General features: G+C 39.0%; 1 protein-coding gene across 1 annotated transcript; it reads right to left on the reverse strand.

Annotated features, from left to right (window-relative positions):
- Positions 1-577: 577 nt before the first annotated feature.
- On the reverse strand, positions 578-9680 carry LOC122317064 ((3S,6E)-nerolidol synthase 1-like). Its single transcript, XM_043133965.1, has 7 exons — positions 9476-9680; positions 9095-9380; positions 3516-3885; positions 3183-3401; positions 2795-2933; positions 2432-2680; positions 578-1091 (listed from the first exon to the last, which is right to left on the reverse strand). Exons 1-7 carry the CDS (start codon positions 9623-9625, stop codon positions 801-803), a joined length of 1704 nt encoding a protein of 567 aa, XP_042989899.1. The 5' UTR covers positions 9626-9680; the 3' UTR covers positions 578-800.
- Positions 9681-17632: the final 7952 nt, after the last annotated feature.

The following is a 17632-nucleotide window of genomic DNA, read 5'->3' on the forward strand; positions in this document are numbered from 1 at the left end:
AAGATATCATTAATTACAATTTATTCCACTATTAATTGCCCTCTATTTTGTACTTTTGTATATTTTACATAGTTTGCAAAATATTTCCTTTAACTTCTCGTTTATGTAAATAATTCCATCAAGGAATATGCTTCTTTTATTTTTTAAGAAAACCCAAGAATCCCTCAAGTGGATACTGCATATGAGATAAATTTTTATTTCACAAAGTTCAAAATAAAGTGCATTGAAGTCCTCCTAAGCCTAAAAAGACAACCTTGTTTTTATGGAGTTTTGTTTTGTTTTGTTTTTATTTTATTATTATTATTATTATTATTATTATTATTATTATTATTTTTGTTTTGTTTTGTATAGAGAGGTTTAAGTGTATCCTAGAAAAGTTTTCCTTACTAGGTTGGCTTTTGCACCCAAGAAAGTATTCGAAGTTGTTGATCAATTAGGAAAATCTATTGGAAGAAAGTATTTATTTCTTTTTGAGTATCAAGCTCATATATATATGAGAAATAATATTTGCAGTCGTGGTTGTGCAAGCGGCGTGCAGTCACTTTAAAAAAAATGAATTAATATGGGACCCACATGAAAAAAAAAAACTAACTTTCTAATCGTGGACCCCACTCTTTTTCAAAGCGATTGCGCGGCATTTGCAATTCCACGACTGTATGTAGCATTGCTCTCTATATATAGCACTATTAATTTTCATAGATGGGGGCGCTCTTTGGTGCACACAAGCTTGTATTAGCGTCCAAAACAAAAGTTGTAAACATTATGAAAAAGACCGAGCTCGGATATTTCAAAAGGCTGCTCTACACAGACACACTTTCATAAAGCACCGATTTCACATGCTCCTCAAAGCTTGGAAGACCATGATTTTCATCATAATTATATAGTAACGGAACCATTCTTGCAATATTAAGAGATGCCTTAGTGAATGATGCCAGAAATGGATTTGGAGAGAGACACTCTTTGTTTAGGCGTTTCCATGCGTCTGAAATCATATTCACAACTTTCTCCCGTGCCTCTTTAATTGAACAATCTTGGTGTTCCTTCATGTAGTACTCTATGTATGATCCATCACAACCATCTTGACTCTCATCCTGCAATTGCATGACCACATGTGTGATGAAATTACTCTAGATGTAAGTTACATGCATAAGAAGAGTTCATCTTAATTTGAAAAATTAATGTCGTTGCATTGATTATTTGCTCAATCAAATATCAGATAATATCGTTAGCCACAATGACAATATATATACAAGAACTGATTTTGTAACTTCTATTATACATAATTGTCATCCATAGTCGTCCTTATAATTAAATATACATATAAATTAATGTGCATGTGTGAGTGTGTGTCTATGTGCATAGAAGTTTTATTTATAGGTATTTCAAACAAAGGCTAAGGATGAGTACTGTAATGCACAAGTCTTATCTTTTTCCACAAGTGTATGCACATGCAAGTTGTATATATACAAATATAATTATTTCTTTCCTTTTCCCCATTTATCTTTTCAATCTTTAATTTCGATAATAAGATTGATTTCTATTTCTTAAAAACCATGGGCATGGATATCACAACGGCCACTAGCCATGCATGCACCAATTTTACGCTTTGATATTTTAGGGTACTTTTGAGAGAGAAAGATATAAAGGAATCAAAACAGATAGATCACATCCACTCGGAGCCCTAATATGTCTCTTTCTCTTCTCTAAAATCACCCCGTCATTGTGATAGCAAAAAATATATCGTAGTGGACCCAAATCTAAAACCAGCAATTGGAGTCCCTACGTACATGACCACTTGCGAGTAAATAGGATACCTCCAATACCCCACCTCCTGCCCATTCATTCATTCTAAATATTTAATAGCCGATTTATGGATATATATATATATATAGAGAGATATATATATATATATATATAAATGTTACCATGCCACCTTAATTATACCGCTCACTTTCTCTCATTGGTGCTATGTGGTTTATTTAAAAAAATTAAAACACATAATAGGGATCGATAGATCAGATAATCTAGCGTTTCAGATTTCTTCTTTTTGTGTTTTGGGATGCTATTTTGAGCATATATATTTATCTTTAATACACCATGTGGCAGGTGGTGCCACATGAATAAATGAGCAGTAGTACTATAACTAGTAATAGTTCTGATAAATGTATATAAATATATAATATACCTTATCCATCTGTTGCAATCAGTCTAAAAGATATGATGTTTATTTTCGGAAAAAAAAAAAAATGATCACCTGATTGGTTTATTTTTGGATGATTTAGGTAGATCATAATTAATGTCCTCCATAGCTATCTAGTTGAAAAGAATCAATGATTTTCTATATGATGCGGATGGATACGTCGGCTTAAACTTGAAATTACCAAAACATGAGTATTCAAAAAGGTGAAGTTCATGTAGTAAACAAATGTACCATGGCACTTCCAAGGTCATCCCAAAGCCGAAGAATCGTGGCAGGAGAAGATATAATGTCTGGCATGTTCTCAACAAGATTTCCGGTTTCCTCAGTTAGTCGTTGACCCAAAAGAAAGAAAGTGTGAACTAGTACCACGTGTACTCCTGAGCTTACAATTGCATTCTCCAAATAGTCTTTCGACTTTGGTGATTGCCCTGAAGCAAACCATCGTGCCTCAACTAGAAAAGCATTGCACAAACTCGCCCACTGCAAAGATTATATATGGAGCTGTCATTTTTATATTTTTCACCAAGATGATGTGAATGTATAGATGGAATATGTGGGAATTAGGAAGTACTGTCATGATTCATGGATATTTACCAATTTTCTTAGAGAGTTTAGCGGGTTCGAGCCATGCTTTTGATATATCTTTTGGCTAATTTCCTCGGTGATATCATAGAGAGCCTTAAAACATATCTTCATGTATTCGGGTAACTGATCGAAGGCGCCAAAATCCCATCTGTGTGCAACAATTTATTATGTAATGAATAATGTTTATAAGGAAATGGAACATTAGTTTTGTAAAAAGTAATGCTCTTTTTCATTTTTTATTTTATATAATTCTCAATCATAGTTTTTATGTGGCACATTTTAAGTGATTGTCATTTAATTGATTAATGAAAGAAACTAATGTGCCACACAAATAATTATAACTGAGGATGACAATGTTCAAGATGAAGACTAGCTCTTCTGTGAAACAGATGCATACTTGTTGATGACTTCAGTAAAAAGAGTGAGCTCCTCAAGCGTCCCATGCACATCAAAAATGTCGTCGATGATGTAGATAAGAGAAATGGATTTTGTGAGCTCAACCCTTTCGTCCGACAAGTCTGGATCTACGAGACAGACCATGGAACAAATGTACCATTTTAATGGTTGGTTCCTTGCAAACTTTAGCTCCTTAGCCAAACCAAGATCTCCCCACCATCTAAGATGCAAACATTAACATTAGAGGGAGACTATGATATTAATTTTTGTAAAGGTATAATAAATGAACATATACATATATATATATAGTCAAGTTATTATATGTAAAACCTACTTCGAAATTTGAGCAATTTCCTTTTCGTGCATAGATTGGGCCATATTGAAATCCATTTTTGCTAGTTGTAGTAAATCATTCAACCATCCCCCTTGGGAATTATCAAAAAACTCTTTGGCCATGAAACATGCCAAGCTTTTGTGATAAGGATGTTCCAAAGTATTTCGAACAACTCTGGTATGATTGATGTTTTCACCATCTTTCTCCCATGCATTCAGAAGCTGCTCACAAAATTTTCCAGCTTCATCAAGTACATCTTCGCCTTCTACATTCAGCTGTGAAGCTTCATATAAAGCCATCAGTCCTTCAATGTCTTCACTCAGTTCTTTGTTAAATTTCCCCTCCTCGTCCTTGAATTTGTTAAATACATCTGGTCCAAAAAATATATGCATGATCACCACATGTCTTCCATTCTTATATATACAAAAGATATTAACATTTAAGAAGGAAAATCACCAACCGTTCCACACGCACCCAGGATGATGCATATGGACGCTGTAGGACACTGCAGTTTGTTATTCTGTTAGCTGAGCTGTATATACATATTGGTTATTTTTTTGCTTCTTATTCCCATTATCTTGTAACTATAAATAGACGCATATGTACATGACAGTACTGTGTGAATACAGAGAATATTTTCCATACTCTGTTATTTCCTCATTTGGCAAGTCGCATTACGTCTTCTTTCACTGCGCTGTATCATTCTTGATATGGTACCAGAGCAATGACTGATTCTCACACTCTTCCCAATCCCGAAGCCAACCCCCACCATCCCGCCAGCCCGTTCTTCATCCAACCTGGAGAGTTAGCTTCTTCTTCCTTGGTTCCTGATTTACTCACAACTGAGAATTATGTCACCTGGGCAAGAACAATGCGCAGAGCTCTAAACATCAAAAATAAATTAGGATTCATCGATGGAAAAATTGTCAAACCCACAACTCCATCTGATCCTCTTTATTCCACCTGGGAACGCTGCAATGATGTAATAATCGCTTGGATATTACATTCAGTTAGTCCCGAACATCGATCGAGCATTGCTCATGCCGAAACCGCTGCTGATGTTTGGAAAGATTTACAGGAGAGATTCTCCATCCAAAATGCCCCTCGAATCTTCCAACTTACAAAAGCCATCTCTTCTTCCACACAAAACAATGATTCCGTTAGCCAATATTACAACCAGCTTAAGAGCTATTGGGATGAACTTGAAATTTATGAACCAATGCCGGCGTGCATATGTGGAGCTGTAAACAATTTGCTGGAATCTATCCATCGAGGCAAGGTGATGCAATTCCTCATGGGTCTTGATGATTCGTTTGACGCTGTCCGTGCCCAAATATTACTTTATGATCCCCTTCCACCCCTAAACCGTGTCCTCTCACTAGTCCAACAAGAAGAGCGACGACGTCAACTTACTCCTGCACCAGCTCCACTTGCCATGCTCACCAAAGGACATGATTCCCGTAATCCATCCATTTCACGACGTGACCGTTTATTTTGTTCTCACTGTAACATCCATGGACACTCCTTGGAGCGTTGCTTCAAGGCTAATCCATCTTTGCCAGTGTGTTCCCACTGCCGAATACCTGGACACACAAAAGAAAAATGTTATAGATTGAACGGATTCCCTCCCGGGCACAAGGCTAATTTCAAATCCAAATCCTCTGTTAATCAATCTTCCGTTGTGCAGGATGCAATCAACAATGGTCCCTCGTTCACTCCAGAGCAGTATGATCAACTACTTGCCTTACTCCATTCATCTCAAAATACGGCTTCCACTCCTGCTGCAAACAACGCCCATACATGCTCCTCGATCACGTCTGGTATTTTTTCTTCTAACATTACACGCACACACCACCATATTTCTCATGCATCCAACTCATGGATCATTGATACCGGAGCTACAGATCACATGATTTGCAGTCTCAATTTTTTCACTCATAATGTTAAGCCGATTCATCAAACTATAAAGCTTCCCAATGGTCATTTCAGCACTGTCACACATATTGGTGATGTACACTTGACCCCTGATTTAATCCTTCATAATGCTTTATATGTCCCTGATTTTTCGTTTAACCTCATATCTGCCAAATCTTTAGCACATCACTTAAATTGTTGCTTAATTTTCTTATCAAATTCTTGTTATATTCAGGCCCTTTCATCTTGGACGACGATTGGAGTGGGGACGGTGCGTGACGGACTCTATCATCTTCAACTCACCAGACCCAACCCCAACAGCTTACACCATTTTTCCCATTCCCAGTTATCTTCAATTTCCATGAATAATGTTGCCAAGCTTGATTTATTTACTCTTTGGCATTATAGACTTGGACACAGCTCAATGACTAAGCATGTTTTACATGATTTGAATCCAAATGTTAAGTACTCTACCGACCTTAATCATCCTTGCCAAATCTGTCCACTTACTAAACAACGTAAACTTCCATTTCCAACAGCTGAATCCAAAGCAAACAAACCATTTGAAATTGTCTCCGTTGATATTTGGGGACCCAATCCCACTCAATCCTACGATGGTCATAAATATTTTCTCACTCTTGTTGATCAATATACACGCTGCACATGGCTTTATTTACTTAAAACCAAATCTGAAGCACGCACTTCACTCCAAAATTTTTTCTCAATGGCTGAAACTCAATTTGACACTCAAATAAAAATTCTTCGATCCGACAATGGTGCGGAATTTAATATGCCTACTTTCTACAATTCTAAAGGCGTCATCCATCAGCTTACATGCGTCGCTACACCCCAACAAAATGCACTTGCCGAACGCAAACATCAACATATACTAAACGTAGCCAGAGCCCTCAAGTTTCAGTCCGGCTTAACCATGAAATACTGGTCCGATTTTGTTGCCACTGCCGTATACCTCATCAATAGACTTCCCACCCCACTTCTCGACCATAAAACCCCATTTGAATTTTTATATAAAATCAAACCATCTTACTCCAACCTCAAAACGTTCGGATGCTTGTGCTATGCCTCCACCCTTTCTCACAACCGACACAAATTCGACCCACGAGCCCGAAAATGCTTATTCCTTGGTTATCCATATGGAATAAAAGGATATAAGCTTCTCGACCTCACTACTCATCATGTTTTTATTTCACGCGACGTCATTTTTCACGAAAACATTTTCCCACTTAAACACACACCCAACGTCACTGACTTATCAACACCATCCTCTCCACCCATCATCATTGACACTTACACGGACCCTTTTGTTTGTACTGATTTCCCTCCCACTTCATATACGCACCCAGCATCAGTACCCACTACGGAATCAACACTCATACCTACGGCCGAACCACATCCCACTTCATCACATCTACCCACCAACGACTTACTCAATTCCACACCCCCACATAACCACTCATCTCCCCCATCCACTCAACCCGCACTTACAGACCAACTTACATTTCAACCCAGCCTTCCCAACATCATCCCTCCTCCACTAAGACGATCAACCCGTACACGAAAAGCTCCTGACTATCTTCGTGACTATCACTGTCACCATGCCGTTAAACACGATCCCCATGCCACGGCATCCAGGATGTTGGTCCCTTCATCATCAACCACCTCAGGTAAACATACTCATTTCCCTCTCTCGTCAGTTCTTTCTTACACGTCTTTATCACCCCAATTTCTTGCTTTCACCACTTCCATGTCCATCCATACCGAACCCACATCTTATACACAAGCTGCAAAACAATTGATATGGCAAGAGGCAATGCATCAAGAACTTACGGCTCTAGAGATGAACGAGACATGGACCATCGTGGATTTACCTCCTGGAAAGCAACCAATTGATTGCAAATGGATTTACAAATATAAGTTCAAAGCCGACGGAACTGTGGAACGAGCTAAGGCTCGGTTGGTGGCAAGAGGCTTCACTCAACGAGAAGGTATCGACTTTCACGAAACATTCTCCCCTGTAGCTAAGCATGCTTCTATTCGCTGCTTGTTAGCCATTGCAGCCATCAAAGGCTGGGATCTCCAGCAAATGGACGTCAACAACGCTTTTCTTTACGGTAGTCTTGATGAAGAACTTTATATGAGACCCCCTCCTGGCCATCCAGCCGCTAAAACCAATCAAGTATGCCGTCTTCACAAGAGCTTATATGGTCTGCGCCAAGCCTCACGCCAGTGGAACTCCAAGCTTACTTCTACACTTGCTGAATTCGGTTTCATGCAGTCAAAGGCTGATTACAGCCTGTTCACAAAGAGCACATCTACATCATTTGTTGCCTTACTTATATACGTTGACGACATAATTTTGATGAGTTCTAATGCAGCCTTAAGCAATTCAGTCCAACAGTTTTTGGCAACCAAATTTCGGATAAAACATCTGGGGTCACTCAAATACTTTCTCGGGATGGAGATTGCCCGAACACAGAATGGCATCCAGTTATGCCAACGCAAGTATGCTTTAGATATACTTGCCGAGACTGGTCTCTTATCTTGCAAGCCTTCTCTTCTGCCAATGGAGCCGAATATTAAACTGCAAAAAGACACTGGTGAACTCTTTCATGATCCTACTCTTTTCCGAAAACTAGTTGGAAAATTGATTTATTTGACAAACACTAGACCTGACTTAAGCTACAGCGTCAATTTATTAAGTCAATTTCTGGATGCTCCACGAGTCCCACATTATGATGCTGTAATCAAAATTCTTAAGTATTTGAAAGGTACCCCGGGGCAAGGAATTTTTTTTTCAGCCACCTCCACACTTGAACTCATTGCATTCTCAGATGCAAATTGGGCTAATTGTCCAGACACAAGGAGATCCACCACTGGTTTTTCAGTATTTCTCGGCAGTTCCTTGGTCTCGTGGAAGTCAAAGAAACAAAATACCATTTCTCGTTCATCAGCCGAATCAGAATACCGTGCAATGGCTGCTGTCACTTGTGAGCTAACATGGATCAGATATCTTCTCAAGGATCTCAAGATAGATATCTCTGCCCCTGCACGCTTGTACTGCGATAACTTAGCTGCCATGCATATTACGGCAAATCCCGTATTTCACGAACGAACGAAACACATCGAACTAGACTGTCATCTAGTTCGTGACAAGATTTCCGAAGGCCAAATAATCACTGCACATGTTTCATCATCTGATCAATTGGCCGACCTGCTCACAAAGCCTCTTCATTCTCCAGCCTTTAATCGTCTTCTTACCAAGATGGGAGTCATCAACATTTACTCTCCATCTTGCGGGGGGGTATTAACATTCAAGAAGGAAAATCACCAACCGTTCCACACGCACCCAGGATGATGCATATGGACGCTGTAGGACACTGCAGTTTGTTATTCTGTTAGCTGAGCTGTATATACATATTGGTTATTTTTTTGCTTCTTATTCCCATTATCTTGTAACTATAAATAGACGCATATGTACATGACAGTACTGTGTGAATACAGAGAATATTTTCCATACTCTGTTATTTCCTCATTTGGCAAGTCGCATTACGTCTTCTTTCACTGCGCTGTATCATTCTTGATAAAAGAAACCCATAAAACTGTGACCAGAGCTCGATCGGATTCAATAAAGCATGAATACTTACCGGGAGCCACATAGTAACCTTGTTGTCTCAATAGTCGAAAGCGCAGTGCAACCACGTGAAGCTCATCATGATGACCGTACTCGCCATGAGTAATGTATTTTACATATTGCCCCCGTAAAATTGCTTCAATCTCTTCCTGGAAGTGGTAATCAATGTTCAGGCGTTGTACTGCATCAATCATACTTAAACCTTCAGAGGGATCTAATTCCTCTGCTTCTGCTACAACATTCCTCAGTACGTTCCTGCATACTTCCAATTTCTTTGCATGTTGGACACCAAAACAACTCTGCAAATGAAGAGAATGACGTTAATTTAGAAATTGGAAAAAACATAAGGTTCTAAATTATAAACAGAAAACTGTAAAACAAAAGTACTAATTACTGTATTATCGTCTTTATTTCTATAGTTGTCTGCGTATTGCAAGGAGGAAGAAGCCAATGCGTGATCTTGGGCAATGTTCCAGTTCTGCTTGTTGGAACTGGATAAAGAGGTCAGGCTAAAGGGTTTCGCGTTGCTAATCGAAAATGCCATGGAGAATTAATGAGTAATATCAGCAAGAGATCGATTGAAGATATTGTTTCTTGAATTTACCACGTTTGCAGTTGGTACAAGGAATTAACGTTTGATCCTATTTATAGGACGCGCACCATATATGATCGTGTCATCATCAAAACGTAAGCAGCTAGCGTACGCATTAATTCTAAGCAGTTTCGAAGAGGGTTCCTGTTGGGAAAATATGTGTATCACGGCGTTAATTGGAAGATACGTACAACATGCAACAGCTAGCTTGACCACCGCACTTGGTTTTCCATCTGTGTAACATGAGAACCACGAATTTATTAACTTATAGTCCGCGCGGTGAGATCCACAAGTTTTTATTTTTACTTTTAGGGAAGTAATTATTATGTCACTCGATCGCTAGCTCAAGATAATCTAATTACGCATTACATAGATTACTGTAACTATCATATTAATTCCCTACCTGTCCAAATCTTGAGCTGAGATGCACTATGCGCGCAGTTTGTTTTGACCATACAAATTAAGTGGCAGCGGCCTTCATTTGTAAAGATCTAACGCAATATTACACGATACATTGATATGTGTTTCCTTTTTTATTTATTATATATACACTAGCAAACTTGAATATGAGTAATCCATCAATCATCTCCAATATCCAACACCCGGATTTACATGGGGGCATACAAAAAAACTTCTAAGTACCATACATACTTTTCATCACCAACCAACAACAGGTACCAAGTAACTTGAAGTATCATTATACCTAGGCCTATGACTAGACTGACTTTTGAACCAGCTACCTTAACATGTTCTAAATATCGTTGGAACTGATTATTGCTTATTTCCAACTAATGTAGAACTATCGTTGCAAAAAATTATTTCCAGCGTAATTATAACGCGGCAAATATCCAAAAAATCATTGCAAATGATCAAAAATTTCTGCTAAAGGTGTATTCCATCTAAGGATAAATCGTTGAGAAAGCTTAATTATAGCAATTTATATCGTCGCAAAAGTTGTATATATCACTAAAAATGATGTCAGATCTACTGCTGCGGTCTATTCTTTTCCTTGTAGTTTAATTTTTTGCAACACATAAAAATCATTGTAATAGATCAATTGCGACGAATTTATATCTATTAACGGCGAGTTGTAGTCACCGGAAATACAAAAATTACAAAATTAAAAAAAATACTATTAAAACTGCATTCAATTGTAATTTTAAGTGGTTTATAAAGCAAATATCATAGAGATCCTATATTGAGAGACCCAATCCAAGCAACCCACATGACCCGTTGTACAAAAAAATAAAATAAAATTAAAACTAATTAGAAATTGGCTATACACTAGGGTGGACCAAAGGGAACCCAAAACCTACAACTTAACTGCTAAAGTCAGACAAATCTAGAAATGTCATTAACATTCATTCAAATATATCAACTATGCTACTCCTCTATCTTTATAAATTATATCTAGTTAGACATAACAATATGTACTTGCGCATGAAGGGTGGACAAAATAGCACCTCACAAGACTGCATCAGCCCTTATACTTGTTGGATATTTGATATCTCCATCTAGACACAGCAATCTGGCAGTTATACATAAAATGCATTAGTACACACCATTAGAGCAGTTATAAAGGAGCAGTGCATTCGTTGCATTGGCAATTGTGGGGAAATTAAATATATAGTCATATAAATTAATAGGTTGTAATATTATGTTTAAATCAACATAGTGTCAACAACGTAAGCATCTAAGCAAACTTGAATATGAGTAATCCATCAATCACCTCCAATATCCGACACCCAGATTTATATGGGGGCTTACAAAAAAAACTTCTAAGTACCATAACTACTTTTCATCACCAACCAACAGGTACCACGCGACTTGAAGTATCACCAAACCTAGGCCTATGACTAGACTAACTTTTGAACCAGCTACCTTAACAAGTTATAAAAATCGCTGGAATTGATTCTTGCTTATTTCCAACTGATGTAGAACTATCGTTGCAAAAAACTATTTCCTGCGTAGTTATTGTGATGCCCCCAACTCCCACGTATGGACACGTGGAAATCGAAGCGTCAGGATAATGACAATACGGATCACAAATCCCATCGCCAAGTGCCAAGTGTGTGTACATGTAACAAGTGTACAATAAAATCACGTAGAGGATAATAACAGTCTTATAACTAAGTAGCAGAATTTTTGTTTAAATACAAACTTGTTTAAAGTACACATAATAAAATATTACAAGTCTCAAATATCGTTTCAAACCAAATTACAAGACATACAAACTAGTAGAGGTAACTTATAACATAAAGGACTCCAAGTCAATAATCTGGCGGAGCCGCCTCCTCAAGTTCAGCCTCCTCCTCCTTAACCTCTGCATCAAAATCAACAGTATCAAAAATAGTGCCGCAGGTAAGTAATAATCCAAATGCCACAAAATAAAATATATTAAACTCAACAATATGCATGAAAAGATGCCAAATGCACATATCCCATAAATCCACATTTTTCCACGCACGCCAAAAATCCCATTTTGGCCCAAAACATATCCTTTAAAACGAGACCTTGCCATTATCCCAGATAATGGTCCAAACCAAGAAAACCACCATTTTTCCAGAAAATGGATCACAATATCCTCATACAAAACCTTTTCATTTTTTCAGAAAATGGCCCATATCCAATATTCAAAATCCGTTTCAATTTATTGCATGCACCATGATCTCCCCTAGGGATCATCCGCACACTCAGCCTCTTGTCCCACACCGTAGGTAACGACTATGCAAGTAACACCTAAATGAGTGATGCCCAGTCTCACACCTAATGCGTACCTGGACTAGGCCATCCTCTAGTCCCCGTCAGCCTAGGGACCACGGAGTCGACACGACAGCGTTACCATATCGTGCGATCCGGTCATCGCACAGCAACAACCTAGGGGATATCACTCAGTATTATCCACCCTCGAGTGACCAAAGGAGCTCCACCGAGATAATACCCCATCTCGGCTTGGGGTCATGATACACACGCACCCAAAAATCCATTTACACTGATAAAACCAATTTTTTTCAATTTAACACATGCACATGAATGCACCATGCAATGCACACCTCAGGATACAATTAATCCAACAAAACTCAACATCAACAATAAACAAACAACTCCGTCCTCAATCCATCCGACCCCCGACTCCTCGAACTCAGTCCGGAATAAGCAACCAGTCAATGAATTTATTGTAAAAGTAATTATATATTTAAATCTAAAATAGAGTTTGAAAAATACTTACAATGCTATATAATAATTTTCATAGGATCAACAAGCTGCAAAAGGCAGAAAAAAAGCAACGTATCAATGCAAAAGCACTGTGGCCGTGGGTTGTAAAATACCCACTTTTGAATGGTAATGATCCAAGGTTTGAGAGTGATAGGGAATAACTTAGAGGTATTTATGAAGCTAGTGGAAGTGAGGATTGGCCGTGGGTGGCGGCGAAAACGGCGGTGGAAGGCCAAAAAGCCCAAAACGGAAAGTGGGTTGGTTGAGCTTCATCGATGACAGATCAGAGCTAGGGTTGGGGGGCTAGGTAGCTGGGATGACGGTGATGATGTGGTGAAGAAGTAGTGGCCAACGGCAGAGGCACGGCGGCCCGGGGAGCACAAAACCATGCGGCTTGGGTGGTGTTCGTGGTAGTTAACGATGGCGTTTGGGGGGCTGAAAATGGAGGGGTGAGGTCATCGGTGGGTGGGGAAGAAAATGGAAGCAACAGCGACGGCAAAGTGTGGCGCACGACGAAGATGGAAGGAAAGGATGCCGCGACTTCCAGCCGTACGTGGCAGCTAACGACTACATGGGTTGCCCTGAAAATTGAGGGAGGTGATCACCGGCCTGAGGGGAGTTGACCGGTGGGGGTGGTGCACTGCACGACAGGCTGACAGCGACGGTCTGGGCGGCATGAAAAACGGACAGAGAGGGAGGGGGAGGGGCTGGGTCACGTGGGAGAGAAGCAGGGAGAAAAGGAAGGAAAAAGAAAGAAAAGGAAGAAAAAGGAAAGAAGAAAAGGAAAAAGAGAAGAGAAAAATAAAAAAGAAAGAAAAGAACTAAGATCCAGTCCTCACATCTAGGGTTCAGAAACTGATCCAACGAAAGCAACTTTAAAAGCTATAAATATAATAAATAACTAGTAAATACTAATAACAAGATTTGAAATCCAAAAACCAATTAAAATAATTTAAACTCAAAACGATAATTAATATTATGAAAGCTCTACAAAACAATTTTCACAACTAAATATGTTCAATTGAAATACGATAATTTAAAATAAAAGAAAAAATATTTTAATTAAATTAAAATATTCCTTCAGTGAAAATATACGTAAAAACAGGGTATCACAATTATAACGTTGCAAATATCCAAAAAATTGCTGCAAATGATCAAAAACTGCTGGAAAAGGTGTATTCCATCTCAGGATAAATCATTGAGAAAGCTTAATTGTAGCAATTTATATCGTTGCAAAAGTTGTATAAATCGATGGAAATGATGTCTGATCTAATATTGCAATTTGTTCTTTGTGTTGTAGTTTAATTTCTTGCAACACATAAAAATCATTGTAATAGATCAATTGCAATGAATTTATATCTATTTGCAGCAAGTTGTAGTCACCGGAAATAAAAAATTGCAAAATTAAAAAAAAAAATACTACTGAAACTGTATTCAATAGTAATTTTACATGGTTCATGGTGCAAATATCATCGAGATGCAGTTCTTTCTTCCCTTATTGAGAGACCCAATCCAAGCAACCTGCATGACCCATTGTAGAGGAAAAAAAATTAAAACTAATTAGAAATAGGCTATTTACTAGGGTGGACCAAATGGAACCCAAAACCTACAACTTAACTACTAAAGTTAGACAGATCTAGAAATGTCATTAACATATATTCAAATATGTCAATTGTGCTACACCTCTATCTTTGTAATTCAACTCCACTTACATCAAAGAATCAAACCATATAATTTGGGAAATACAATTAGGGAAAAAATCCCACCAAACTATCAAGTCTTCTAGATGCCAAGCAAATTTTGCTAAAGTGTGAGCTGCTTCATTAGCCGATCTTCCTCTTTGTTGAATTGAACATCTTGGAATCATCTTCATCATAATCTTGATTTCAGATATATTACCCCATGAGGACCTTGAATCAGTTTCATTCACTATCAATAGTGAATCACTGTCAATTATCAACTTATTGATGTCAAGAGGAATGGAAATCTGTAGACCACGCAAAATTGCCAGCATCTCCACCTCCAAATGATCATTTACTGCATTTTCCTTCTTACTAGCAGCAAGGATAACTCCACCTGTGTCATTTCTAACTCTTTCCACATGCCATCATCTGGTATCTTCATCAATGAGGCAATCAACTCTTGAAAAAGCAGATTCATCTCTCTGATATGTGTTCTGCATCAACTTATGACTTGGGAGCCAATAGTTTGACCATATATTAATAGCTTTTCCATCTCCCACTCTCTACCTATACCCATCTAGAAGGTTCTTTTTAGCCTCCCATATCCTTCTCCATCCATATGAAGGTGAAGAGCCAAGCTCTGTGGAAAATATCGAGCTTTGAACACTCTATGAAACGAAGAGTCTTCTTCAGTCATGATCCTCCAACCTTGTTTAGCAAGTAGAGCTTCTTTGAAAATTTGTAAACTTTAAAACCCATTTTTCCATCACCTTTAGCTTCACACATTTGTCTCCAGCTAACCTACCTTACTGTATTTTCATCTTGTTTTTGACCCCACCAGAAATTGGCCATCCTGTTTTCAATTTTCTTACAAAAAGTTGATGGTAGCTTGAAGCAACTCATTGTGTATGTGGGAATAGCAAGTGCAACTGCCTTAATCAACACCTATTTTCCACCTTGGGAGAGTAGTTTTTCCTCCCATCTAGCTAGCTTGTCCACACCTTCTGTTTTGTGATACCCCGTTTTTACGTGTATTTTCACTGAAGGAGTATTTTAATTTAATTAAAATATTAGTTCTTTTATTTTAAATTATTTTATTTTGATTGGATTTATTTTAGTTTGATGTGGTGTTTAAATTATTTTAGTCATTTTATAGTTTTTAAATTTGTTTTCGTCGAATTAGTTTTTGGATTCCGGAGGTGAGGATTGGACCTCATTTCTTTTCCCCATCTTTTCTTTTTCTTTTCTCTTTTTCTTTTTCTCTTTTCCTTTTCTTTTTCCTTCCCTTCTTTCTTTTTTTCTTCTTTTTCTTTCTTCTTCCCTGTTCTTTCTCTTGTGCGCTGCGTCCTCTCTCTCTCTTCTCACTATCGCCGTCCAGCTTCTACCGCCCAGCACCGCTGCTTGTCGGTGATGTGGCTGACACCACACACCCAGAAACCTTCCCCTCTGGTCGACGCACCTCCCCACCAAATTTCACCTCCATCTGAGCCGCCGTTTGCCGCCGAGGGCCCCTCCAAGCTGCACAATTTTTGTGCATTTTCGCCACCGTCGTTCCACCTCCGGCCACCATCTCTTCACCACTTCATCACCTACCTCTTGCCATCCTAAACCACCCATTTCTGGCCCCAATCCATTGCCGGAGCAGCTCCCACGAGCCCAACTCCGTTTTGCCCTTTTTTCGCTTCCACCGCCACCCACGGCCAAAACTCACTTCCATTAGCTTCATAAACATCTCTAGGCCATTCTCTATCAATTTCAAGTCTTGGTTTCTCCCCGTTCAAAAGTGAGTATTTTACAACCCACGACCACAGTGTATTTTACACTGTTACGTTGCTTTTTCTCCGCCATTTGCAGCTCCTTGATCCTTCAAAAATTATCATATAGTGCTGTAAGTATTTTCCAAAATCTATTTTAGATTTAGATATATTATTACTTTTACAATAAATTCATTGACCGGTTGGTTATTCCGGGCTGAGTCCGAGGAGTCGGGGGTCAGATGGATTTGAGGACGGAGTTGTTTGGTTGTTGTTGATGTTGTGATTTGTTAATAAATTGTGTCTTGAGTTGTGCATTGCATGGTGCATTCATGTGCATGTATTAAATTGAGAAAACTGATTTTATTTGTGTAAATGGATTTTTTGGGTGTGTGTGTGTGTCACGACCCCAAGCCGAGATGGGGTATTATCTCGGTGGAACTCCTCTGGTCACTCGGGAACATAATATACTGAGTGACGTCTCCTGAGTTGTCACTGGGCAACAACGGGAGCGGGCGGGATGGTAACGCTCTCATACCGACTCTGTGGCCCTTTGCTGGCGAGGGCTAGAGGATGCTTGGCTACGTATGTGTCGGGCACAGAACTAGGCATCTCTCGTTACGAAGTCACACGCATGGTCATTACTCGTGGTGTGACGATAGAAGCCAGGGGGTGCGGATGACCCCTAGGGGAGGTCATGGTGCATTCGGATTAATTGGATATTGAATTGAGTTGGATTTGGGCCAAATGAGACTTTTGGCGTGAGTTGGAAAGTAATATGTTTTTGGGGCCAAATGAGATTTTTGGCGTGCGTGGGAAAAATGTGGATTTATGAGATATGTGCATTTGGCATTCTTTCATGCATATTGTTGAGTTTAATATGTTTTTATCTTGTGTCTTGGCAGCGTTTTAAGAAAGAATTTAATGATCGATTCTTTCGAGCTTTTGTGAGGCGGCAAAAAGCAAGAGAGTTCACAAGCTTGGTCCAAGGAAGTATGACCGTGGAACAGTACGCCCGAAGATTTATAGATCTTGGGCAATTTGCTACCCATCTCATCACCACGGAGGAGATGCAGGCTGAGCATTTCTAGGATGGTCTGCGACCTGATATACGTAGAATGGTGGTCTACCATCGGATTTCCACTTTTCAGGATTTAGTTGACTTGGCCACTCTGGCAGAGCGAGAGATTAATTTGAGTATGGGCTCCCCTCCAGGACAAAAGAGGGAGAGTTTTACAGGTGAAGGAAGTAGTTCTGGTTCGCCTCAGAAATTTGTTCAGAGGACCGGGACTCGGCCACAAGCAGCC

The sequence above is a fragment of the Carya illinoinensis genome, chromosome 7 (assembly GCF_018687715.1).
Source record: "Carya illinoinensis cultivar Pawnee chromosome 7, C.illinoinensisPawnee_v1, whole genome shotgun sequence".
In the NCBI taxonomy this organism is placed as follows: domain Eukaryota; kingdom Viridiplantae; phylum Streptophyta; class Magnoliopsida; order Fagales; family Juglandaceae; genus Carya; species Carya illinoinensis.

Excerpts from the sequence above, each read along its gene's own strand:
- LOC122317064 (XM_043133965.1), bottom strand. The coding sequence starts at position 9,625 with ATGGCATTTTCGATTAGCAACGCGAAACCCTTTAGCCTGACCTCTTTA. Across the intron at positions 2,934-3,182 it reads TTTACTGAAGTCATCAACAA|ATGGGATTTTGGCGCCTTCG; the intron begins GTATGCATCTGT and ends TGTTGCACACAG. Across the intron at positions 1,092-2,431 it reads ATGACCTTGGAAGTGCCATG|GATGAGAGTCAAGATGGTTG; the intron begins GTACATTTGTTT and ends ATGCAATTGCAG.